The 24,947-nt window shown below is 44.4% G+C and overlaps 2 protein-coding genes across 6 annotated transcripts in view; one reads left to right on the forward strand and one right to left on the reverse strand.

The window, feature by feature from the left end:
• LOC137427073 (phosphatidylcholine:ceramide cholinephosphotransferase 1) overlaps positions 1-24,947 on the forward strand; it is a 73,949-nt gene that overhangs the window by 26,289 nt on the left and 22,713 nt on the right. For 2 of the 3 annotated variants that reach the window (XM_078778708.1, XM_078778707.1), the window contains exons 4-5: positions 458-492; positions 3,009-6,821. In XM_078778708.1, the coding sequence (XP_078634834.1) occupies positions 458-492; positions 3,009-3,098 (125 nt within the window). In that variant the 3' untranslated portion in view covers positions 3,099-6,821. Of the gene's footprint in view, positions 1-457; positions 493-3,008; positions 6,822-24,947 lie in introns of those variants that run through there. The other variant, XM_068116213.2, reaches the window with a different exon arrangement.
• LOC137427072 (uncharacterized) overlaps positions 6,888-24,947 on the reverse strand; it is a 29,461-nt gene continuing 11,401 nt past the window's right edge. For all 3 annotated transcript variants that reach the window (XM_068116210.2, XM_078778705.1, XM_078778704.1), the window contains 7 exons: positions 20,895-21,009; positions 18,773-19,077; positions 15,417-15,720; positions 11,959-12,095; positions 11,705-11,751; positions 11,047-11,123; positions 6,888-8,774 (listed from right to left, as the gene is read on the reverse strand). In XM_068116210.2, coding sequence (XP_067972311.2) covers positions 8,602-8,774; positions 11,047-11,123; positions 11,705-11,751; positions 11,959-12,095; positions 15,417-15,720; positions 18,773-19,077; positions 20,895-21,009 — 1,158 coding nt within the window. In that variant the 3' untranslated portion in view covers positions 6,888-8,601. The remainder of the gene's footprint in view (positions 8,775-11,046; positions 11,124-11,704; positions 11,752-11,958; positions 12,096-15,416; positions 15,721-18,772; positions 19,078-20,894; positions 21,010-24,947) is intronic.

A 24,947-nucleotide genomic window follows, 5' to 3' on the forward strand; every position in this document is an offset into this window, starting at 1 on the left:
TTTTGAGGCCTTTATTGGATTCCATGACCCAGAAAACATAGGATTAGCATATTTAAATAAGATTCTAGGTTGAGTAGAAGCCGAGATCGCGCAAAATATGTATTTTATGGTGGCCATTTTGAAAATCCAAAATGGCGGCCATGCAGGTGTCTGTGCAAATGCCAACATTGATTTTCGGATTTTCCATGCTCTGATTCCAAAAATGTATAGTTTTGCTAATCTCCCAAAATTTGAACGAAATTATATTTGTTAACATAGTGAACCTGACTACCAGGTGGTCGCTCAGCGAATCACGGGATTCAAGCTTGGTGGACTGTTGTAATATTTATACGTGTATTTTTTTCTGCATTTATTTACAATTTTGTTAAAATCATAACAGATTTACTTGTGGAACTTGAATAAGAAACATGAATGTAGTCACTAACATAAAGAAAATGTCTGCTTTTTGTCCCTCCAGGAAACCGAAACCATCTTGAAGACCTTAACGAACAGGTGAGTCCTTGAGATTGCCTCATTAATGTACAAACGTTGTAATTCTTCGTCAGATCATCAATAAGTTGATGATGTGATCATTGTTTTTGAACAATAACTAATTTATTGCCGCCCGTCCTTCATATTGTAAAAGTGAACTTGCAGATGTAGAGGGTAAACTCCCCCAACAGGAATCACCTGAACAACTCAGACAATCACAGGAAGATTTATTAAGGATATCTACATGTACACGGAAGATAACAGCAGCGTGTAGGCAAGTAACACTGCACAACACATAATACAGCATCTCAAGTGTACAGTCACGGCCAAGTGTACTTGGCCAAGAGTGCAGGCCAAGTGTACAGTCACGGCCAGGTGTACTTGGCCAAGAGTGCAGGCCAAGTGTACAGTCACGTGAAAAAGTAAGTACACCCCATGTAAAGTTTTGACTATTTCAACATATTTCAACATACAGCTATTTGATCTTCATTTCAACAATATTGATAAATAAAGGTGATATAATATAACAAATATCAGGAAACATTTACATTTTGTAGTCCATTGTATAATTTAAATAAACATAAATGCAAATTTCGCATGTGGAAAAAGTAAGTACACCCTTGGCTCTAATTGGTGGTATTTCCCCCTTTGGCAGAAACAACCTCAAGTAGGCGTTTCTTATAACTGTCTACCAGTCTGACATCGACCGGGAGGTATTTTTTCCCACTCCTCCATGAAGAATTCTTTCAGCTGTGCGATGTTTGAGGGCTTTCTTGCATGCACAGCTCGTTTCAAATCCCCCCACAACATCTCGATGGGATTTAGATCCGGGCTTTGACTTGGCCATTCCAGAACCCTCCATTTCTTTCTTTTCAGCCATTCCTTGGTGGATTTACTGGTATGTTTAGGGTCATTGTCATGTTGCAAGGTCCACCTTCGGTTGAGCTTCAACTTTCCGACAGATGGCCTCACATTATCCTCAAGCACCCTCTGGTGCAATGAATTCATAGTGGATTCTATGATGGTGAGCTGCCCAGGCCCTGATGCAGCAAAGCTGCCCCAAACCATAATATTTCCACCACCATGCTTTACAGTTGGTATCAGGTTCTTGTGGTCAATTGCTGTCTTTGGTTTTTGCCAAACATGTCTTCTGGTACTGTGGCCAAATAGCTCTGCCTTTGACTCATCTGTCCAGAGCACATTGTTCCAGAAGTGCTGGTCTTTGCCTCGGTGTTCATTGGCAAACTTTAGTCTTGCCCTGATGTTCTTTCTGGACAGCAAAGGTTTCCTCCTGGCACACCTCCCATGTAGATCAAATTTGTGCAGCCTCTTTCTAATGGTAGACTCGTGCACTTTGACATCAACAGTGGCAAGAGCTACCTGTAGGTCCCGTGATGACATTCTGGGGTTCTTAGAGACTTCTTTCAGCATCTTGCGGTCTGCTCTTGGGCTGAACTTGCTGGGCCGGCCTGGCCTGAACAAGTTGGCAGTTGTTTGGAATCTTCTCCACTTGTAGATGATCTTCCGGATAGTCGAATGATTGATTTCAAATTGTTTGGAGATATTTTAAAATCCCTTCCCAGACTCGTAGGCATCTATAACCTTCTTTCTGAAGGCCTCGGAGAGCTCTTTTGATCGAGGCATGGTGACGTCACACACTTCAACAACAAAGAGCAAACCAAACTAAATGTCTGAGGTTTAAATAAGACAGGTTCCTCCAAGATCCTCTCTGACGATGTACTAATCATTTGCACCTGAGCTGGTGCACCTGATTCTAATTTTAGGTATTTGAAGTAGTGATAAATGTAGGGGTGTACTTACTTTTTGCACATGCAAAATTTGCATTTATGTTTATTTAAATTATACAATGGACTACAAAATGTAAATGTTTCATGATATTTGTTATATTATATCACCTTTATCTTTCAATATTGTTGAAATGAAGATCAAATAGCTGTATGTTGAAATATGTTGAAATAGTCCAAACTTTACACGGGGTGTACTTACCTTTTCACGTGACTGTACATAGTTAGGCTCAGAGGAAATGAAGGAAAGCAGATAAGACACTTTGCTTTTAGGTCAGAAGGAAACTATGTCCTTCCCACTCACTTTTAGACACGGCTAAGAGAAAGTGCATTAACAGGAGAAAGGGCCAAGAGAAAATGTAATAATAGTTGTTGTTTTCTATGGCTCGGGAAAGGGCGGTTATCACAGTTGCCCAATGTTTTCTCACCCAAACCAGATGGCCCTTGCAGTTGCTTCGCAACAGGCGAGTACTGCCCGGTTTCACTCCTCCCAGGATACTTTGCAGTAGTTGCCTAGTAATGGGCTTTAGTTGTATGTAAAACATCAAATATGAAGCTTAAATGTATGAAATCCCTGACACAGACACAGATCACGTTGGTGTCAAAAGTTGTGGGTTTCAAATCCAGCTGAAGACACACCAGTTTGATTATTAGGATCTGTGTGGGTACACTGCCCCCAAAATATAGTACAAGCATTCAGGATGACATCACGTGTTCTTGTTTGTCCAACAGGGACCGAAGGACGAGTCCTCTTACATGACTCTGACGAAGAACCATTGTGACGCCAATGAGTCTAACTTGTACGACGCCATATCATCCTGAAATGAGACTCCAGGTTCACATTGTTGTGATTATTTTGCTCTGATGAATGAATGCATTTGAGATGTCTTCAAGCCCTACGCCAAGTGCACGCGCACGTGCGTTCAAGCGTGCATGCATCGAGTTACATATTAAGTCGATGCGTGCATGCAACGTTCTGCTATTAGAGACCGGTTTATTGACCTCACTGACTACTACAACCACACTCTCTCCTCCTGCCTTGACCAACTTGCGCCTATAAAAACCAAAACAGTTTCTTTCACCCATTCTGCTCCCTGGTTTACCCCTGAACTCCGCCTGATGAAAACTCGTGCTCGCCAACTTGAAAGACTCCGCAATAAAACAGGTCTCACAGTTCACTCCCAGGCCTACAAGGACCACATACAACACTATAAAGATGCCCTCTCCCGCGCCCGCTCCGCCTACTACTCTCAAATTATCCACTCTGGCTCCAGAAACCCAAAAGCACTCTTCTCTACAATAAACAAACTCCTCAGCCCCCTGAACACCACCACCCAGTCATTCACAATAGACAACTGCATCTCCTTCCTTTCATTCTTCCAACGCAAAATTGAAAACATCTACAACAGCTTGACCACCGCCGCACCTGCTCCCCCTCAAACCACCTGCCCCCCCTTATCCTGCCATCCCCTGTCTCAATTCTCCCCAGTCTCCCCTACTGACCTCTCTGAACTCCTCATCGGAATGAAAACTGCCACCTGCACTCTTGACCCCATCCCCTCCAGCTTTGTCAAGGCCTCCCTTCCTGCTCTCTCTCCACTTATCATTGCAACAATAAACTCCTCCCTGTCTACAGGCATCGTCCCACCATCCCTCAAAATTGCTGCTGTTACCCCCATTCTGAAAAAACCTGGACTAAACCCTGACACCCTAAATAACTTCAGACCCATCTCCAACCTACCCTTTCTGTCATAGGTTTTGGAACGCGCTGTAGCCACTCAACTCAAACATCACCTCTCTGCCAATAACCTGTATGAAACATTCCAATCCGGATTCCGCTCCAACCACAGTACTGAAACTGCTCTCCTCAAAGTCACCAACGACCTTCTCCTCTCCTCTGATGCTGGCAACCTCAACATTCTCATCCTCCTCGACCTCAGCGCCGCCTTTGACACCATCGATCACACCAACCCTCCTCACCCGACTTGAAACCACCTTTAACATTACCGGCACTGCCCTCTCTTGGATTAAATCATACCTCTCTGACAGACGTCAGTTCATCTCCATCAATAACTGCAAATCCCCCACTGCTCCCCTCCCCCAAGGTGTCCCCCAAGGTTCAGTTCTTGGCCCCCTCCTCTTCATCCTTTACCTGTCCCCCCTCGGTCACTTAATCCGCCGTCATGGTCTCCAATTCCACTGCTTCGCCGATGACATCCAGCTTTTCATCTCCACCAAGTCCATCTCCACCGCCACCCACTCTATCCTGACAAACTGCATCACTGAAATAAAATCCTGGCTTCAAATCAACTTCCTCAAACTTAACTGTGATAAATCTGAAATAATCATCATTGGCCCAAAAACGCTCACCAAGTCCACCCATAACTTTGCCCTTAACATCGACGGTTTCCCAGTATCCACCTCCCCTCACATCCGGAATCTTGGCATCATCTTTGACCAAACCCTCTCCTTCGACAAATACACTAAACAGATCACAAAGACAGCCTTCTTTCACCTGAAAAACATCGCCCGTCTCCGTCCATCCCTCTCCTCCGTGGCTGCAGAAACCCTCATCCACGCCTTCATCACTTCCCGTCTGGACTACTGCAATAGCCTCCTTTATGGTTCACCCTCAATAATCATCAATAAACTCCAATACATTCAGAACTCCGCTGCCCGTCTACTCACCCATTCCCGGACCCGTGACCACATCACCCCCGTCCTTTACAAGCTTCACTGGCTCCCCATCTCCCAGAGAATCCAGTACAAAATCCTCCTCTTGACCTACAAAGCCCTCCATAACCTGGCCCCATCCTAGCTGGCTGACCTCTCCAGACACACTCCCACCCACAACCTCCGCTCTGCTGGTACCAACCTCCTGACCCCCCCCCCCATCCGGACCAAATTTAGATCCTGGGGGGACAGGGCCTTCTCCATCGCTGCTCCCACCCTCTGGAACTCGCTACCTCACACCATCAGAGACTCCTCCTCACTCACCACATTCAAAACATCACTCAAGACCCACCTGTTCAACACTGCATTCAACATTTAACCCACAGCATCTAACCCCTGACTATCTCCTCTCCTTCTCCCTCCTTTGTGCTTTGAATATTTCCCTATTGATTCTTCTTTTTTGCAATTGTTTTTATGTTTTGCTATGCATTATGTTTTGCACTCTGTCAAAGCGTCTTTGGGCTTCCTGAAAAGCGCTATATAAAATAAATGCATTTTTATTATTATTTATTACTTGCAAAATCGAAGATTTTTCAAGTATATTGGTCGGTTCCGTTTGTGGTTCTGTCTGTTTGTCACCGGCCTACAGGTCACAATTCTAAACCGATCGTCACGAAACTTCACCAAGTTGTATAGCTCGTCCCAATTGAGAAGCCTATTGATTTTGAGGTCAAAGGTCATCTGGAGGTCAAATTTCTAAAATCGCCATTTTAAATCCGATTGACTTGAAAATTGAATAACATTTGTATATCGTCACTAAATTAGGAAATGAACTATTTTTTAGGCCAAAAGGTCAAAGGTCAACTTAAGGTCAACCTTCCAAAATCATTTTCATCTGAAAAATCGTCAATTTTGTTCCTATTGACCCGAGCTTTGATCAAGATTGTCAATTTTAATCTTGATGAAATGGACAATTTGCTGTATCAATGGAATATTTTTTCTTGGGGAGGGGGCGGGGGGCGTATTTTGCAAGTGTTGTGCTCCGCATGATGTCTTCTTGTTTTGATGTTCCCGAGGTTCATTCATTGTTTAGTCACTTTAGAGATTGAACATGGCGCCTGTTGTCACGTGGTCGCTAAAAACTGAAATGGAGTTGGCCAAACTGTGTATAAAGGGCTCGACATACCAGGAATGTAGTTTTAATGGGATTTCCACCAAATAACAAATCCATGACTGAGCAAGAGATCAAATAAGCTTATCCTGGAATCTTTCAACCAATGTGTAATGTGCACCGGTGAGCACATACCTCGTAAGTTTGGGAAAATGGATGTCAATTGCTCATCTTTGTTTGCCCCTTCCCCCAACCTCTGCAGCAGCCAGAAACGAGATTTTGCAATGCTTGTATGTGTGTCCGTCATAACATTTTAAACCAGCTGAGCATGTCATCCAATTTTCAACAAACCTTTGAGAATATGAAAGAAGTAACGAAAAATTGGGTCAAAATGTGGAAGGTAAAATGAGTGGCTATAAATAGCCTCTATTAGCCCTGCTGCAGCTCATCAAGCATGAGATGGCCCGTTTTTAAAAAAAATCGCTTCCATGTTTCTTTATTTACTTATTGAGCTTCATTGTGTCTGTCCAGGCCATAATCTTTTTTTAATCAATTTTGCTTTGAGCATATGAAGAACACAAATTAATAAAATGTACAATTGTTTTGTTTAACTGTCGTTCTTCTCAAGTTTATTTCGAGTACAAAGCAAATGCCGACGGTCTTTGCATTTTGAGATGCTTACTAGTTATACATACAAGCTACTCCATGAGTCTTAAACACTAAGACGGAAGCAGATAAAAATAAAAACTCATTATTCAGTACCAATCGGTGTTTAATCCACTTTCTTTTATGGGACTGGGCAGATTCAATCCAACACAACAAAGATCGAGCATTTTCCAAATGAACTTTATTGATATGACGAAGTACTGTATTTCAAATGTGTCTAGTGTCTTGAAGGCCTTGCTTCTTGATAACACCATGGTAATAATCTGTGTTAGTCTGGCTTTAATGATGATGCTGTCATTTCCAATCAGGAAGCCCACATCGGAAATGAAAACAATCATTCACCTTTCACCTCCTTTCTGTTCTATATGCTCAGTGCACGCGTCTCTCTTGCACTGGAATCTTTCGTTGATGGTGGAAAAATTCCTGAACAAGTTAGATTTCAGATCTCTCAATTAAAATGCAAGGTACTAACGAAGCATTTGCAGTAAGGTAACCAATAACCATTTGAAATGTCATTGAATGGGAAAAGTGGATACATAAAGTACATGGAAGTTCATTTGCAGCTTTGGAAAGAATTTCTTTTTCATACAAGAATGCAAGGTGAAAAAATTGATATCACACAACTTCTCATTTTATGAACATTTTGAATTGATTTGCTAAGTGTGATGGAGCCAGAAATCAGCCTTTTCCCCCTGATTTGAGCCATGACCTCTCCTGGGCTCACCATATAGCTAAGCTGGTCGACAAAGCCAACCACCGATGAGACCATCTTGTGCCATTCCAAGTTGTTCATTTAAAAATCAGAACTACTCAGCCGACAAAGGCCTTATGGGCGGGTGCTCAATGGAGAACTGCTCTCCTCGATGGGCTGGTGTCCCAACGTCACATCCGTTTCTCCTGGATTCTGTGGAATATAAAGCTCTCAGCATTATTGGATTCTCCCATGATGAAGCCGAAGCACAAGGTCTGTGGCCTCCATTCCAGACAGGTTGGCGGTCTGGTTTTTTTTTTTTTTTAAACCCCCTCACCTCCGGTCGAGCTCCCTCTGCTCTATCAGCCCTCCACAGCTCCTCCAGGTTGTACACATTCTTCCAGTAACTCCCTCCTCGTTAAACTCCCACAATCTTGGCTGACTGCACACCTCAACTCCTTTGAACCACTTTTCCTCATTTGAGGAATCGCAATCTTGAGGCAGTGTCCGACTCTTGGCCCACTGCCACAGGGTCAGTTTTAGCACTTTGTCACCTGTCTTCCATGAGCCTTGAGCTGGTATTCCAAAAAAAAAAAAAAGACCCATCACTTCAGCTACACTATGGCATGTTTTCCTCAACAACTCTCAATGCTTCTCTTGCTGGCATTTTTACTATAATCCTCTTTTTGGAAGGTTAATCTATTCTAGCTTCTCGAAGAAGCGTGTGTCTTCTCTAACATTCTAGCTTCTCTAAGAAGTCCTTTCTCATCTCTCTTTTTTTTTTTTCTGTCTAGGATCTGCATTTGGTAATCATTGGAAGTCTACCAAAATTTATATAAAAGGTAAATTGAAGATTAATACACAGAAAATGTCTGAGCGACAGAAGTACGATCTAAGTAAATAAAAGGACAGTATAAAATTAGGTTACAAAAGTTAAGCTAGCTGTTAACCAACGAGGCAAGTTACATTAGACACAAACGTTTAATTTGACCATTTATCAAACTCAAAATGAAAAAGAAAATTAAGCAAGGCAAAAATATGAAACAAATTAAAATGGTGCCTTGCATGTTGGTGGAAGTAAACTTTGTTGAACACCAACAAAAGGAAATTCCAATGAAAGATGCAGAGACATATACATTTGCTAAGGAAGGAATCAAATGCTGCATTATCGGGAAAACAAGTTGTTAGGGAGCCATCCAAAAAGGTTTGGGTCCATTCCCATCTGAGGAAGAATCAGAGAGTATGAAATTCGACTTTTCTTCATGTTCTTCCACCTCTTCCTCTTCCTCGTCATAGGCCACCAAAGAGGGAGTCAGGTTTGATTGGATTTGGTGCTGCTTGGCTTGGCGCTCTTTGCCTAAAAAAGAAAAATAAAGGAAAAAAACAACACAAGGGGAATCCAGCACTTTGATTTCAAATACAGTGACATGAAAAAGTAAGTACACCCCATGTAAAGTTTTGACTTTAACATATTTTAACATACAGCTATTTGATCTTCATCTATCTATAATTCCAGTAATCTCTGTCTGTACGTTTGTCTGTGACCGCTGTTTCTCGACAACCACGGGTCCGATATACTTTTAACTTGCCAGGTATATTGCTGGGGACCCGAGGATGTGCCTTTTCAAGGTTTCATATTAATCGGACAATTACTTACCGAGCTATGTCCAAAAAACGATTCAACCAATCAGAGAGCAGCGAACGATCGCGTGTGCCGAACGTGGCGGGCACACTCTGCCTCGGATGGCACATTTGAGAGCGTATTCATTTATTTCACGTTTGCAAACTATGTTGGCGTTAAACTATGTTTTACAACTAATAAAAACGAATTTGCGATTCATTCGCTTTCCTGCGCGTTTGTGCACGCGATGGCGATTTCTTTACCAAACTCCGGAAGCCGTTCGCTTTGGACCAAACCATTGCATGTAAATAGAGGGGGGGGATTGTCACCACTCGCAAGCCGTTCGCTTTGGACCAAACCATTTCATGTAAATAGAGGGGGGGGATATAATTTTAGATATAGATATAGTACGGGCATGCCCTAGTTTCAACAATATTGATAGATAAAGGTGATATAATATAACAAATATCATGAAACATTTACATTTTGTAGTCCATTGTATAATTTAAATAAACATAAATGCAAATTTCGCATGTGGAAAAAGTAAGTACACCCTTGGCTCCAATAGGTGGTATTGCCCCCTTTGGCAGAAACAACCTCAAGTAGGCGTTTCTTATAACTGTCTACCAGTCTCTAACATCGACTGGGAGAAATTTTTGCCCACTCCTCCATGCAGAATTATTTCAGCTGTGCGATGTTTGAGGGGTTTCTTGCATGCACAGCTCGTTTCAAATCCCCCCCCAACATCTTGATGGGATTTAGATCCGGACTTTGACTTGGCCATTCCAGAACCCTCCATTTCTTTCTTTTCAGCCATTCTTTGGTGGATTTACTGATATGTTTAGGGTCATTGTCATGTTGCAAGGTCCACCTTCGGTTGAGCTTCAACTTCCCGACAGATGGCCTCACATTATCCTCAAACACCCTCTGGTACAATGAATAATTCATAGTGGATTCTATGATGGTGAGCTGCCCAGGCCCTGATGCAGCATAGCTGCCCCAAACCATAATATTTCCACCACCATGCTTTACAGTTGGTATGAGGTTCTTGTGGTCAAATGCTGTCTTTGGTTTTCGCCAAACATGTCTTCTGGTACTGTGGCCAAATAGCTCTGCCTTTGACTCATCTGTCCAGAGCACATTGTTCCAGAAGTGCTGGTCTTTGCCTCGGTGTTCATTGGCAAACTTTAGTCTTGCCCTGATGTTCTTTGTGGACAGCAAAGGTTTCCTCCTGGCACACCTCCCATGTAGATCAAATTTGTGCAGCCTCTTTCTAATGGTAGACTCGTGCACTTTGACATCAACAGTGGCAAGAGCTACCTGTAGGTCCCGTGATGACATTCTGGGGTTCTTAAAGACTTCTTTCAGCATCTTGCGGTCTGCTCTCAGGCTGAACTTGCTGGGGCGGCCTGGCCTGAACAAGTTGGCAGTTGTTTGGAACCTTCTCCACTTGTAGATGACCTTCTGGACAGTCGAATGATTGATTTCAAATTATTTGGAGATCTTTTTAAATACCTTCACAGACTCGTAGGCATCTATAACCTTCTTTTTGAAGGCCTCAGAGAGCTCCTTTGATCTAGGCATGGTGACGCCGCACACTTCAACAATAAAGAGCAAACCAAACTAAATGTCTGAGGTTTAAATAAGACAGGTTCCTCCAAGATCCTCTCTAACAATGTTCTAATCATTTGCACCTGATTCTAATTTTAGGTATTTGAAGTAGTGATAAATGTAGGGGTGTACTTACTTTTTCCACATGCAAAATTTGCATTTATGTTTATTTAAATTATACAATGGACTACAAAATGTAAATGTTTCATGATATTTGTTATATTATATCACCTTTATCTATCAATATTGTTGAAATGAAGATCAAATAGCTGTATGTTGAAATATGTTGAAAAAGTCTAAACTTTACATGTGGTGTACTTACTTTTTCACGTGACTGTATATTGGTACCTTAAATGCAGTTCAACTCTCTATGGTTTCTCAACACATTGAGGTTTACCTTGTTTGGATGGAGGTGGAGGTGGAGGTGGAGGTGGAGGCATAAGACCTGCATCTTCATCCACCTTAGACTTTTTTCTGTTGAAACAAAGCAAGTCAGTTTTCATCGTTGCTAGATGTCCCCTCAAAGAGCATCAGGACACCTATGACTTGTGGTAACGAATAATTATACAGCTTAATTTACTCTGTACAGGTGAGTAGGCCATCAGTGCAGCTGAAGCCACCCTCAGTCATTTGGAATTTGGTCGGTGCAGACACAATGGTCGACACTTTTCCAAAGAGTACTCTGAGAATTTTCCAACTCCACAATATAATGATGGCAGATATGAGAGCTGGCTTAATGCCCTGTCTAAAAGGACATCACACTCATTGATGCAGCACCCTGTCTGTAAAGCACTCGGGCAACAGTTTATAGGTGAGTCGGGAATCAAACACAGACGAGACAGTACACAAAGCTAAGTACGTGACCTCCTAGCTATCCTGGTGGTCCTAAATCAGAGTGCCAGCTGGAAAATCGAGTGTGCACATCATGAAAAGCACCCACATTAATCGCTCATAATGCCTCCTGAAAACTCCTCTATCGTTTTGAGGTCATGGATCCATAAACCACTGCAATCGACCTCGGATACTTCACGAGCAAATTGCTACACACAACTCACTTGTCTAAAGAGACCGTTTCAGCAGTTGCAAGATGAAATGGTCCATGCTGTAGAAACAACACAAGATGACAAATTTCCGATGATGAATCATAAAAACAAAATTCATTGCCAGCAAGTGAGACAACTGTGATACGTGACAGTCGGGAAATTTTCGCCGACTACAAACAGCAACAACAACAACAACAACAACAAAAAAAAGCAAAGTGAAAGCCACTTTGTGAATGTTCAACCAATCACCGTGCAACAGGCCTGACCTTGTAGCCCAACAGCCCTTCATCGCTGGGTTCTTCTTCTGTAAACCTGCGCTTGGTTGTCCCACGACGTGCAGAGGATTTGCTTGGAGGTGGCATTTCAGCCTGTTCTGGTTCCGGATTCACCTTTTCCTGATCATCTGTTCAACACAGATTTCCAACACTGGGATTAGTTTGAAAATACAAAGAAAACCTTGACCGACTCAAATGGACCAGTAAGCCCCTGTCTTCCCTTCATAAACTAGTGACGGCAACATGATTTTCATTGAGGGTTTCCCCGGAATTAAAAATAAAAGTTGGGTAACCTAGACTGAGCATTCGACAGCGAATGTTGAGTTACACGCTACAATTTAAAAGTTGAAACCCCATTCAATGGGCTGGGCTCAGGTTTGCTACATATTTGGGTCAATAAAATTGACATTCGTGTCATCTAGAGTTGTAGTCCAAGAAACTCTGTTGGAAAAAGACAAAACAACAACCTCGTGTGGCTCCAGATCGAAAAAATAAAACCCCCAATGCATCGCTGGTGAAACATCCTTCATCAAAGCAAAGATGGCTGCTCGGTTTATATCAATAAGCATTGTTGCCATGTCAGCATCCTTGTGGCAATCAACGATGATCATCTCCAGCAGATGGTGCAGCAATGTCCAATCATCTCCACGAGATGGTGGAGCAATGTGCATCACAAACGAGCAAGGAGGAAAGACTTCTGATAATTTCCAGTGGGATGATGCCAGAAACATCCAATCATCTCCAGGGGGATGGTAGATCAGCATCCAATACTTTCCATGGGGACGGCAGAGAAACGTCCGTTATTCCTTCTCTTCCAGATGGTAGACCACGGAGTATTCATCTCCACAAGATGGTGGAGCAACATCTACTCATCTCCAGAGGAGGTTGGAGCAATGAAAAACAAACAAACAAGTAAATTCTAATAATCTTTTTGGGATAATAGGACCAACATCCAATTATCTCTTATGGGAGTTTGGACGTTTTCATCTCTGGAAGATGGTGCTAGCATTGTCCATCTCTGGAGGGATGAATCAGAATCCATAACCAAGTGATATTGTGGTACAATTCCTAATCATCTCAAGATGATGGTGAAGCAAAGTTGAACGATGGAGCAGTATTCAATCATCTCTACTGGATGGTAGAGCAGCGTCCACATCTGGAAAGATGGTAGAAAAGAAAAAAAAAGACAAAAAATAAGGTCCAATGGATGTCCATTTCCTTTTAAGAACAGTTTATACATTGGTATACCTGAAGAACAGTTAAAGTGGTCAAAATTTGGAAAAACATGAATACACAACTTCAGACAGAAGAGAATTTGCACAACCAGACAAGGAACATGGAAAACAACTGGATAATAAAGGCAGTCTTGGTCTTCGCTCAGAAGGAGGACAGGAGGCTGCAGCTGAGAAAAAAAGTTTCACATGGTTCTTGAGCAATGATTGGATGTTCAGGATCAATCAAGGAAAAATATCTCCAATTTGAAAAATATGCACCCTCATGCAGGACAGTATATGAAGCCAAAAATCTCTAGGTCTGAGACCAATGCTGCACAAAAATGCAGCAGTGTTGTTTTTCAGCTTGAAGAAGGTTATCAAGCAGAAAACGTCCAAGAGTGATGAAGATGAACAACAGCAACGAGCAGACATGTAGCCACGTGCAGTTGGTTGAAGTAAACAGGAAGTGTTGCACACTGTAGGACAGAGCCCATTCCTTAATTTTGCCAAATAATTTTCATTTGGATTACATGGGAAATACGAGTTAATTTGAAATATAAATGGGTATAATCTACGGAGGGTAATTTATTTGATGGATATGTGTTGGTGTGCTACTTTATAGGCCAATTACACAAATGCACGCTCATGTGAAAAAAGTAAAATGAAATAAAAATCCAAACCAGAAATCTGATGTTGTAAAAGTTCAACTCAATTGAAAAACCCCAGCCAAACCCCACTCCATTTTAGCTCACTCTATCTCATCCCAGCCCAACCTACTTCATCCAAGCCCACCCTACCTCATCCAAGCCCACCCTACATCATCCAAGCCCACGCTACATCATCCAAGCCCACTCTACCTCATCCAAGCCCACTCTACCTCATCCAAGCCCACTCTACCTCATCCAAGCCCACTCTACCTCATCCAAGCCCACTCTACCTCATCCAAGCCCACTCTACCTCATCCAAGCCCACTCTACCTCATCCAAGCCCACTCTACCTCATCCAAGCCCACTCTACCTCATCCAAGCCCACTCTACCTCATCCAAGCCCACTCTACCTCATCCAAGCCCACTCTACCTCATCCAAGCCCACTCTACCTCATCCAAGCCCACTCTGCCTCATCCAAGCCCACTCTGCCTCATCCAAGCCCACTCTGCCTCATCCAAGCCCACTCTGCCTCATCCAAGCCCACTCTGCCTCATCCAAGCCCACTCTGCCTCATCCAAGCCCACCCTGCCTCATCCAAGCCCACCCTGCCTCATCCAAGCCCACCCTGCCTCATCCAAGCCCACCCTGCCTCATCCAAGCCCACCCTGCCTCATCCAAGCCCACCCTGCCTCATCCAAGCCCACCCTGCCTCATCCAAGCCCACCCTACCTCATCCAAGCCCACCCTACCTCATCCAAGCCCACCCTACCTCATCCAAGCCCACCCTACCTCATCCAAGCCCACCCTACCTCATCCAAGCCCACCCTACCTCATCCAAGCCCACCCTACCTCACCCAAGCCCACCCTACCTCACCCAAGCCAACCCTACCTCACCCAAGCCAACCCTACCTCACCCAAGCCCACCCTACCTCATCCAAGCCCACCCTACCTCATCCAAGCCCACCCTACCTCACCCAAGCCAACCCTACCTCACCCAAGCCAACCCTACCTCACCCAAGCCAACCCTACCTCACCCAAGCCAACCCTACCTCACCCAATCCAACCCTACCTCACCCAAGCCAACCCTACCTCACCCAAGCCAACCCTACCTCACCCAAGCCAACCCTACCTCACCCAAGCCCACTCTACCTCACCCAAGCACACTCGACCTCACCCAAGCCCACCCTACCTCACCCAAGCCCACCCTACCTCACCCAAGCCCACCCTACCTCACCCAAGCCCACCCTACCTCACCCAAGCCCACCCAAGCCCACCCTACCTCATCCAAGCCCACTATACCTCATCCAAGCCCACTCTACCTCATCCAAGCCCACTCTACCTCATCCAAGCCCACTCTACCTCATCCAAGCCCACTCTACCTCATCCAAGCCCACTCTACCTCATCCAAGCCCACTCTACCTCATCCAAGCCCACTCGACCTCATCCCAGCCCAACTTTACAAGCAGCATGGAACAGACATGAGCCTAAGGTTGCAAACTTTTTCTTGTCGCTGATCCAACCAAACGATAATGGGTTGGTGACCGAAGGAGACTTTCTCCATGGTATGGGCAGGAGTGTTCAGTGTACCGGTCTGGATATCCTTTTCCTCGCTTTCACGTCCACTCTCCTCTTGATCATCATCATCGCTGCTCTCACAATTGCTTTCATTCTCCTTGCGCCATTTATCTTTGCAGCGGCGCACGACGTTCTGAACCTCTGCACGCAAGCGTCGGAATGCGTGCTCGTTCTCTGCAGAGGGGTAGCGGACCCGGACCAGATGTGCCTGCCGCTTGCGCTCTATCAGCTGCAGAACTTCCTCTGTGAGCCACGGCTTGCGTGGAGTTCTCTTGGGCGGTCGTCCGCGGCCACGCCAAGGGCGCGACCCACGGCCCTGGCAGACGCACAGACGGAATATGCCGCACAGCCAAAGAGACACACAAATGCCAGTCACACACACACACACAAACAGGAAAAACACCCACACACAAAAAGGCATAAACAACCAGGCACGCGCGCACGCACACACACACACACACACACACACACACACACACACACACACACACACACACACACACACACACGCACACACACACACACACGCACACACACACACACACACACACACACACACACACACACACACACACACACACACACACACACACACACACACACACACACACACACACACGTTGCATGTTCAATGATCAGCCATATCTATTTAAAGGAAATCCATCCCAACCCATCCACAGGGGCTGAGGGATGGAGATGAAACATCATTAGCTTTTTACCTCTTTACAATGAAAACTTGTTAGCAAAGAACACAGCTAGCAATCTTCATCATTTAACAATCGATCCACGTGTGCATTTTTACCCCACGCATGCGAAGCGAAAAATGGGTTCAAGCAATTGGTTCACTTCTGTGTCTACAAACGTTGGTTTATGGTCGAGGAACAACTTGATTCCAATTGAATGTTATATTTTTGAACATGAATCGGAAAACAAACTTGCCGTTTAGCAGTACTTCGATTCTAAATTTCTCCCGATTGCACATGCGCAGAGAGGAGTTAGATAATAATAATAATAATAATAATAATTTTTACTCTGTCTGCTTGTCTGGCCATCAAACAAAATTGAAAATCATTCCAAACTGGAAACTTGTTTTTTTTTTTAAGGTCGTCAAAGGACACAAACAACAGGCATCAATAACTAATGTAACGTGTTAAATAGTGTTGTAAAAGACGCTGCATCAACGACGGTAACCTTCAAAAATTTTTCTACCTGTAAAATCTTCATTTCAATTGAATGATATGCTTGAACACTACAGAACATAGTCTTGTTGACACTTTCAAAACCCTTCCGTTTCGCAGTACTTGGACAAAATATTACGCCATTTTACATCATCACGACCAATCAAATTTGCTACTCGCAGACCCCGCCCATGTCCTTGCTCGTCAAGACTGCGTGGGGTAATGTGTTCCATGAACTCTCCAGATGAAAATTTTTTGGAGAACCCATGTGATGACCACACAGTGTACCATCCCTTTTGGGTGGTGATCCGTAGAAATGCACTGTGGATATCTCCATATGCTAACTACTTTTTTAATGGGAAATTAAGAAATGATAAATGGCATATTAGCCTTTAAATAAATTACAGACTTGGCATTTAATATGGAATATTTTTTTTGTGGGGGTGAACTTACTTTTCAAGATGTCTTAGAACCAAAAGTTCATTGGAATTATGTTGAAATTATTCGAGATTTTGTTAATGTGACCTTTAAAAGAAACAAAAACCACATTTGACATTTCAAAACAAATAAATTGATCCTTGAAAGTGATGTAAACTGATATCGAACTCAATTCATGGACAGTACTGTGTTAAACTTCTGTACGTTTTCCAGAAGTATCTCTTTATTTTGCACATTAGCCCAATTTTTTTTTAACAAAAACAAAAGTTAAATTACGACGGATTACGGACAGTAAAATTACAGTTCAGTACTTCGTGTAACCCCCACGAGCATTCAGGAGAGCACGTACACGTTGAGGCATGCTGTTCACGAGATTTGCCAAGGTTTGGACAGGAATCGCTTGCCATGCAGTGACAATAGCCTGCTGCAATTCACGCACAGAGGTCGGCTGCTGGTCCAAGTGGTCGATTTGACGCATTAATTCTGCCCACTAGTTCTCTATCGGATTCATATCCGGGGACATGGCAGGCCACTCCATATGCTCTACACCACGGTCAGCAAGAAAGTGTTGGATCATGCGAGCACGATGAGGCCGTGCATTGTCATCTTGGAAGACAGTTTCCTCGAAAGGCTGCACGAGCAAATGGAAGCAATGTTTCTTCCAGAATGGCCCTGTACTTGAACTGGTTCAGGTTTCCATTCAGAACAACCAGGTCAGTTTTTCCCCCTGCATGAAAAGCAGCCCAAACGGTCACCCCACCACCTCCAGCTTGGACTCTTGGCACTATACAATCTTTGTTGTAAGCTTCATGCACTTGTCTGCGCACTCGGACGCGGCCATCTTGACGATAGACCAGAAATGTAGACTCGTCGCTGAAGATCACGTGATTCCAGTGTCCTGGCTGCCATTGACGGTGCTCTCTGGCCCACTGCAATCGGTGCTGGAGGTGTTGTCTGGTCAGGCGTGGCTTTCTCAGGGGACACCTGGCACGATAGCCTGCTTGAACCAGTCGTTGGTTTACTAGCCTTCTGGATACAGGCACATTTGTCAGTTGCTGCCACTCAGCCCTAAGCCGATTAGCTGACTTGGTACGGCCATTGCGGACTAACCGGTGCAGCTGGCGATCATCCCTCCTTGTGGTTCTGCGGGGACATCCTGGCCTCGGTATTGGAGTAGGGACACCCCTCTGAGCATTTCGTTTCAGGATCTTTGACACCTGACCTTGAGTGATGCCATACTGCCGAGCAATAGCACGCTGTTTCATGCCGGAATTTCGTAAAGCCACCACTCCATGACAAACAGCATTGTCGATTTGACGGACCATCTCCAGAGGAAGCGGCAATAACTTTTGGAGACGTGCAGCAGTTGTTTTCCACTAATACAGAACGCAACAACCCTTGTATACCCGACTGTGAAGCCAATCATCAAATGCACCTGTCCGTACATTTTGCCACGCCACCTGTGATATAATTGTTGACTTCTTGCTGCGACAGACAATCAGTGACATGGTTCTTTTAACAAATAAATCACCAAAGTGTAAAAGAAACTCACCAGATTGATATACTGAGTTAAGAAAGTAAACCCAAGTCAAGAAAAAAAAAAATTCCATATTAAATGCTAAGTCTGTATTCCAACCACATTGGTTTGATTTTTCACACAATCTTCCATTTCCCATCCAGTTATGTTTTGAAAGAAACCATTTTAAAAGAAAAAAAACAAACGTTTAAAATGCACTCTAAAAAAATACTCACCCTAAAATGTGGAGGAGGCTCTTGGTAATAGGCCTGTCTATAACCAGGATCATATCCAGGGTTAAAACGAGGGTTGAAGCAGGGATCAAAACAAGGGTCCAAACTGGGCTCAAAACAAGGGTCGAAACGGGGATCAAAACGACTGTCAAAACGGGGATCAAAACGAGGGTCGAAATGCGGGTTAAAACCACGATCATAGCTTGGATCATAGCCACGGTCAAGGCCACGCTCATAACCAGGATCGTATTCACGATCATATTCGCGATCGTAATCACGATCATAACCACGGTCGTAACCACGGAAACCTGAAGGCAAAATAAGGGCAGGAAGAGAGAAGGGGCAAAAATAATAATCAGTGAAGTCTTTTGTTGGTGGTCATGTACCAGTGAATCTAAAATGATGACTTTGTATCAAATACCATTTGGGTTAGGATTAAAGATTGCATCTTAAACAAACATGCAGCTCAAAATCTAACAGTCATCAGGACTGGCAGAGTGTACCAAACCAATCATTCACAAAACACCACAATATAGAATTACCTTCACGTATAATTTTCCATACAAGCCACACCCCAAAAAAGCCAGTCAAGAATATTCCCCAACATGTTAATTCAACAGGCATTTTATTAGAAGAAGACACAGGTCTGAGATTGAAAGCGAAAACAAAATGGAAACAATGAATCTTTACATTGGGTGGTATGACAAATCACCAATCCACAGGGGAATAAATAACAAAATAACTAGATGGAGGGCTGGGTATAGCCTGGTGTTGGCTTAACAGTTCCCTCCCTTAACAGCTGAACAGTTCCCTCCCACAGATCTCCCGATGTCCCTGCTCTCAAATGTTATGTTTGTGTGCTTCCCCTTCTCTCCCCATCTTGTCTACGGCTCCCTTTATTATATGTTTTGTGTGTCTGTTTGATTTTTTGTGTGATGAATCACGAGCCTCGATCCTGTATACAAAAAACAAACAAACAAACAAAACAAACAAACAAAACCAAAAAAAACAAACAGTTAGGGTGCTAGCTTGGGATCCGAGGATTCTGAGTTCAAATCCTGGTCGATCGTTGAATTAATGCCAGTGGGGTTGACTCAGCCTGTCATCCTTCCGAGGTCGGCAAATTGAGTACCAGCTCACTGGTAATTAGAGCACTGCATCAGCGGCACAAACGCACTTTCAGAAAAATGATGCATACCAGCAGCCACAGGCTGCATACGAAACAGCAACATGGGGGGCTGCATAACAAAACACCACTCAAAAGAGGGCCAGATAACAAAACTCTGCTCAAAAGAGGGCCGGATAACAAAACACCGGTCAAAAGAGGGCCTGATAACAAAACACCGGTCAAAAGAGGGCCAGATAACAAAACCACTCAAAAGAGGGCTGGATAACAAAACACCGGGCAAAAGAGGGCCTGATAACAAAACACCGGTCAAAAGAGGGCCTGATAACAAAACACCACTCAAAAGAAGGCTGGATAACAAAACACTGCTCAAAAGAGGGCCAGATAACAAAACACTGCTCAAAAGAGGGCCAGATAACAAAACACCACTCAAAAGAGGGCCAGATAACAAAACACCACTCAAAAGAGGACTGGATAACAAAACACCGCCCAAAATAGGGCTGGATAACAAAACACCGTTCAAAATAGGGATGGATAACAAAACACCGCTCAAAATAGGGCTGGATAACAAAACACCGTTCAAAATAGGGATGGATTACAAAACACCGCTCAAAATAGGGCTGGATAACAATACCCTGCTCAATAGGAGGCTGGAAAACAAAACATCACTCAAAATATGCTGGATAATAAAAGCACTCAAAAGAAGGCACGATAACAAAACACCACTCAAAAGGGGGCTGGAAAAAAAGCATCAAAAAGAAAGTGTTTGGATACCAAGCTTATGGAAAATGCCTGTGTTGAAAATTGTTTCATTTCTCAGTAAAAAGGAAAACAGATCATCAATGGTCAGGTAGGATAACAAAACCTTAGATGAACAACCAATCACAAAAAACTGCTTTAGCTATAAAACTAAAAGCTTGTTCAGAACAAAAGTAAAGAGCCTGAGTCCAAGAAAGATATAGAAAAAAAAACAAAAAAAAAAACAGTTTGCACACTTACGACGATGTGGTGGTAGAGGAGGATAAGGATGAAGAGGAAACGCTGGAGGATGAGGAGGAAGAAGATGTGGAGGGCCATGAATATGGCTGCGAAAGCGTTGGAACTTGGCATGGACCTTTTGAGACAATGTGAAGAATATATTAGCATTGGCTAATTATAGGATATCATCTGGCCATGTTATAAATAATTAATATTGCCATAATATACAGCATTGAGATTGGCCATATTATACAGTATTAGGGTAGACCACATTATCAGAGAGTATGCTAGCATCAGAGTTGTTAGGGTGAGATGTGTACCCCGGTTTAGAATAGGTACACCGTATCCCTGCGTGTCGTAAGAGGCGACTAAAAGGGTTGGCGTCAGGAAGGGCATCCGGCCATAAAACATTGCCTCAAAAAGGGAACCATGACAATTACACCTACATATGGGCAGGGTACAGCCCAAAGTACCCCGTGGGGGACCCCACTCCCTCTCGGCAAAAATCAAGGTGGGGAACCCGATCGAAGCAAGGGTGGAAATCACTCCATTTATGATGAAGAAACGTCTGATGCCCGACGTGGAGATCGGTTTCTCAGGTTTGGGACATGGAATGTCGGGACAATGACAGGGAGATCAGGATAAGTGGTGGAAGCATTGGTCAGAAGAAGAGTGGACATATGTTGTGTGCAGGAGACACGATGGAAGGGAAGTGGTGTGAGAATGGTGAAGGGTAGGCAGGGACAGAAATACAAGTTTGTGTGGCAAGGGTGCCCGGAGGGTGTGAATGTTGTTGGTGTCCTGTTTTCTGAGGAGTTTGTAGACAGTGTGGTGAGTGTGACTAGAGTGAGTGAAAGGTTGATGAAGGTGAAAATGATGATTGGAAAACTCTTGGTGAACGTCATCTCGGGATATGCTCCGCAGGTTGGTCGGAGCGATGAAGAGAAGGACAAGTTCTGGTGTGCGATAGAGAAGCTGATGGAAAACGTGAAAGATGAGGAAGTTGTTGTGGTAGGACACCTAAATGGACATGTGGGAAGGAGTATGGATGGTTTTGAGGGAGTTCATGGGGGTTACGGATATGGTGTGAGAAATGGAGAAGGTGAAAGGCTTTGAGTTTGCTGATGGAGCTGGTTTGTTGATTTGTAACACTCAGTTCCAGAAAGAGTATAATAAGCTTGTTACATACACGTCAGGTGGGTCGACGACAACCGTTGACTACCTGCTGGTGCGTAGGCGAGATAGGGGGAACCTCCGGGACACAAAGGTGATCCCAGGGGAGGAGGCTGTTTCATAGCACCACTTGGTTGTCTGCGACATAAGGGTGAAAGGTGCGAGGAGAGCTCGGCGGGTGAAGTACCAACCGAGAATGAAGGTGTGGAGGTTGAAAGAGGCGACAGTGATTGAGGCTTTTTTTTTCTTTCTTTTTTTGTATACAAGATCGAGGCTCGTAAAAGAGCGAACATTAATCACACAGAAAGACAAACCGACACATAAAACATCGGGAGCGGTAGACAAGATGGGGAGAGAGGGCGAAGGACACAAACAACATTTGAGAGCAGGGACCGAGAGACATGGAGACTGAGAGATCTGTGGGAGGGAGAGGGCTTTGGGGGGGAGGCATGGGAAGGGGTGGGGGGGGGGGGGGGTGGGAAAGGTATAAAACATATGGACACTGCCAGGACTTCCAGGAAAGAAGTTGGAATTTCAAACAAGGTGGAACTGGGGTGAATTAGTGGGGGTAGAAAAGATCAAGGTTTTGGATGGGGGAAGATAAGAGATGGTGGTGAACAGCTGTTTTAATGACCTGGAGGGAGGAGTGGGATTGAAGGGTGTGGGAGTTTGTTCCAGAGGCGGGAGAAAAGTGGAATGAAAGAGTGAAGGTGAGCAGAAAGCCGAGATTTCGGCAGTTTAACCATCAGAGGGTTGCTGGCAGATCTTGTGCGACCTGTAGGAATATTTGGGGGACAGAGCACAGAGAGAGCTGGGGGAGCAAGGCCAGAGAGGAGTCGGTAGAAGACAGAAAGATCACCTACCTGCCTGCGGTGAGTGAGTGAAAGGCCCTCAGAGATAGCTTCATCGCGGGAGATTCCAATGATTCTGAAAGCTTTGGTTTCAACAGCGTGAAGCCGAGCTAGGTGTGAGGCAGGAGCACCGGCCCATAGGGGAGAACAGTATTCCATTGAGCTGCAGATGAAAGCCTTGTATGTGGTGAGGAGCTCAGGTGTGCCTAGGAAGGACTTCGCACGATGGAGGATACCCAATCGGCGACTGGCTTTGGAGGCCAGCTTGGAAATGTTGTTTTCCCAAGAAAGATCATGGCAGACAGCGAGACCAAAAAGCTTGAGCGACAACTTCTTGGAGAGGATTGTTGAGAAAGTAGATGGGAGGGTTGTCCAGTCGATCTTTTCGGAGAGACATAGTAAGAGTGTGAGATTTGTCAGGATTGAAAGACATGTTCCACTTGTTTGACCAGTCTGTGATTTTGTCCAGGTCTTCAGAGAGTGAGGAGGCTGCAGACTGCCGATCTGAGCTTTGCATTAAAAGAGAGGCTGAGTATGGTGGAGGATGATGTGGTTGAGCTTGAAAGTAGTTGGATGTCAATGAAAGATAGTCTGTTGGGAGCCGTTGGTGAGGTATGTGGATGGACAAAAGGACCACCGAGGGACTCGGAAACATGGTGGTGGTGGGATGATGAAGTTGGAAAGAGGATTGACGAGAAGAGGAAGAAGTTCAAGGTGTGGCAGAAGGCGAATGGTACGGAGGCAGAAAAGGCAGAGCATGAAAGTTATAAGGCAGCCAAGAAGGCCGCAAAGATAGAGGTAACAAAGGCGCAGGAGGCATGTAGGAAAATGTTCGGAGAACGCTTGGATTCGGAAGAGGGTCAGAGAGCAGTATGCAGGATTGCAAAGCAGATAGCGAAAGAGAGGTGCGATGTGATGGGGGTGAGTTGCTTGAAGGATGAAGTGGGACAAATCGTTGTGGACCCAGATGGAATTAAAGGAAGATGGAAGAGATATATGGAAATGCTGTTGAATGCAGAGAATGAATGGGATGGCAACATAGAGAGTAATCCAGTTTTAGGACCGGCAGAGAAGATAACTGAGAAGGAAGTTGAGGAAGCGATAAAAGCAATGAAGAGTAGAAAAGCGGGATGGGCTGACGGAAGTTGTGGGAGATATGTTGAAGGCAGCAGGAAGTTGGGGTGTGAAGAGAATGACAGAGATCTGTAATCTGGTGGTGAAACAATGCCGCATTCCAGTGGATTGGGAACTGAGTACCCTCGTCCCTCAATACAAGGGGAAAGGTGACCCTCTGGACTGTGGCTCGTAAAAAGAGCGATAAAGATATTGGAGCATGGAATGGAGGTATTGGAAAGGGTGATGGAGAAGAGGATAAGGAAGAAAGTGAAGATCGACGAAATGCAGTTTGGATTTATGCCAGGAAGAGGAATGACAGACGTGCTTTTTATTGTGAGGCAGTTGCAGGAGAAGTACATGGAGAGGAGGAAGAAGTTGTTTCTTGGGTTTGTTGATCTGGAGAAAGCATTCGATAGGGTTCCATGTGAAGTAGTGACATGGGCATTGAGGAAGTTAGGAGTGGAGGAATGGTTGATCAGAGTTGTGATGGCGATGTACGAGAGAGCGCGCACAGCTGTAAGGAAGGACGGGAACAGTGGTGAGTTTGAGGTGAAGGTGGGAGTGCATCAGGGGTCAGTACTAAGTCCACTACTATTTGTAGCTATGATGGAGGTGCTGGCTCGGAATGTGAAGGAGGGTTTACCGTGGGAGCTGTTGTATGCAGATGATCTGGTGTTGATTGCGGAATGTATGGATGGACTGAAGGAGAAGATGAACAAGTGGAAGGAATGTATGGAGACAAAAGGTCTGAAGGTGAACATCGGAAAGACGAAGGTGATGGCAAGTGGTAAAGCATGTGGTGAGGTGGAAAGAACTGGGAAGTGGCCATGTGCTGTGTGCAGGAAGGGTGTCGGAGTGAACTCCATTCAATGTACAATGTGCGCTGAGTGGGTTCATCAAAAATGTAGTGGAGTGAGAGGGTCATCAACCAGTG

This window comes from Myxine glutinosa, chromosome 5 (genome assembly GCF_964187855.1).
Source record: "Myxine glutinosa chromosome 5, kmMyxGlut1.1, whole genome shotgun sequence".
NCBI lineage: Eukaryota > Metazoa > Chordata > Myxini > Myxiniformes > Myxinidae > Myxine > Myxine glutinosa.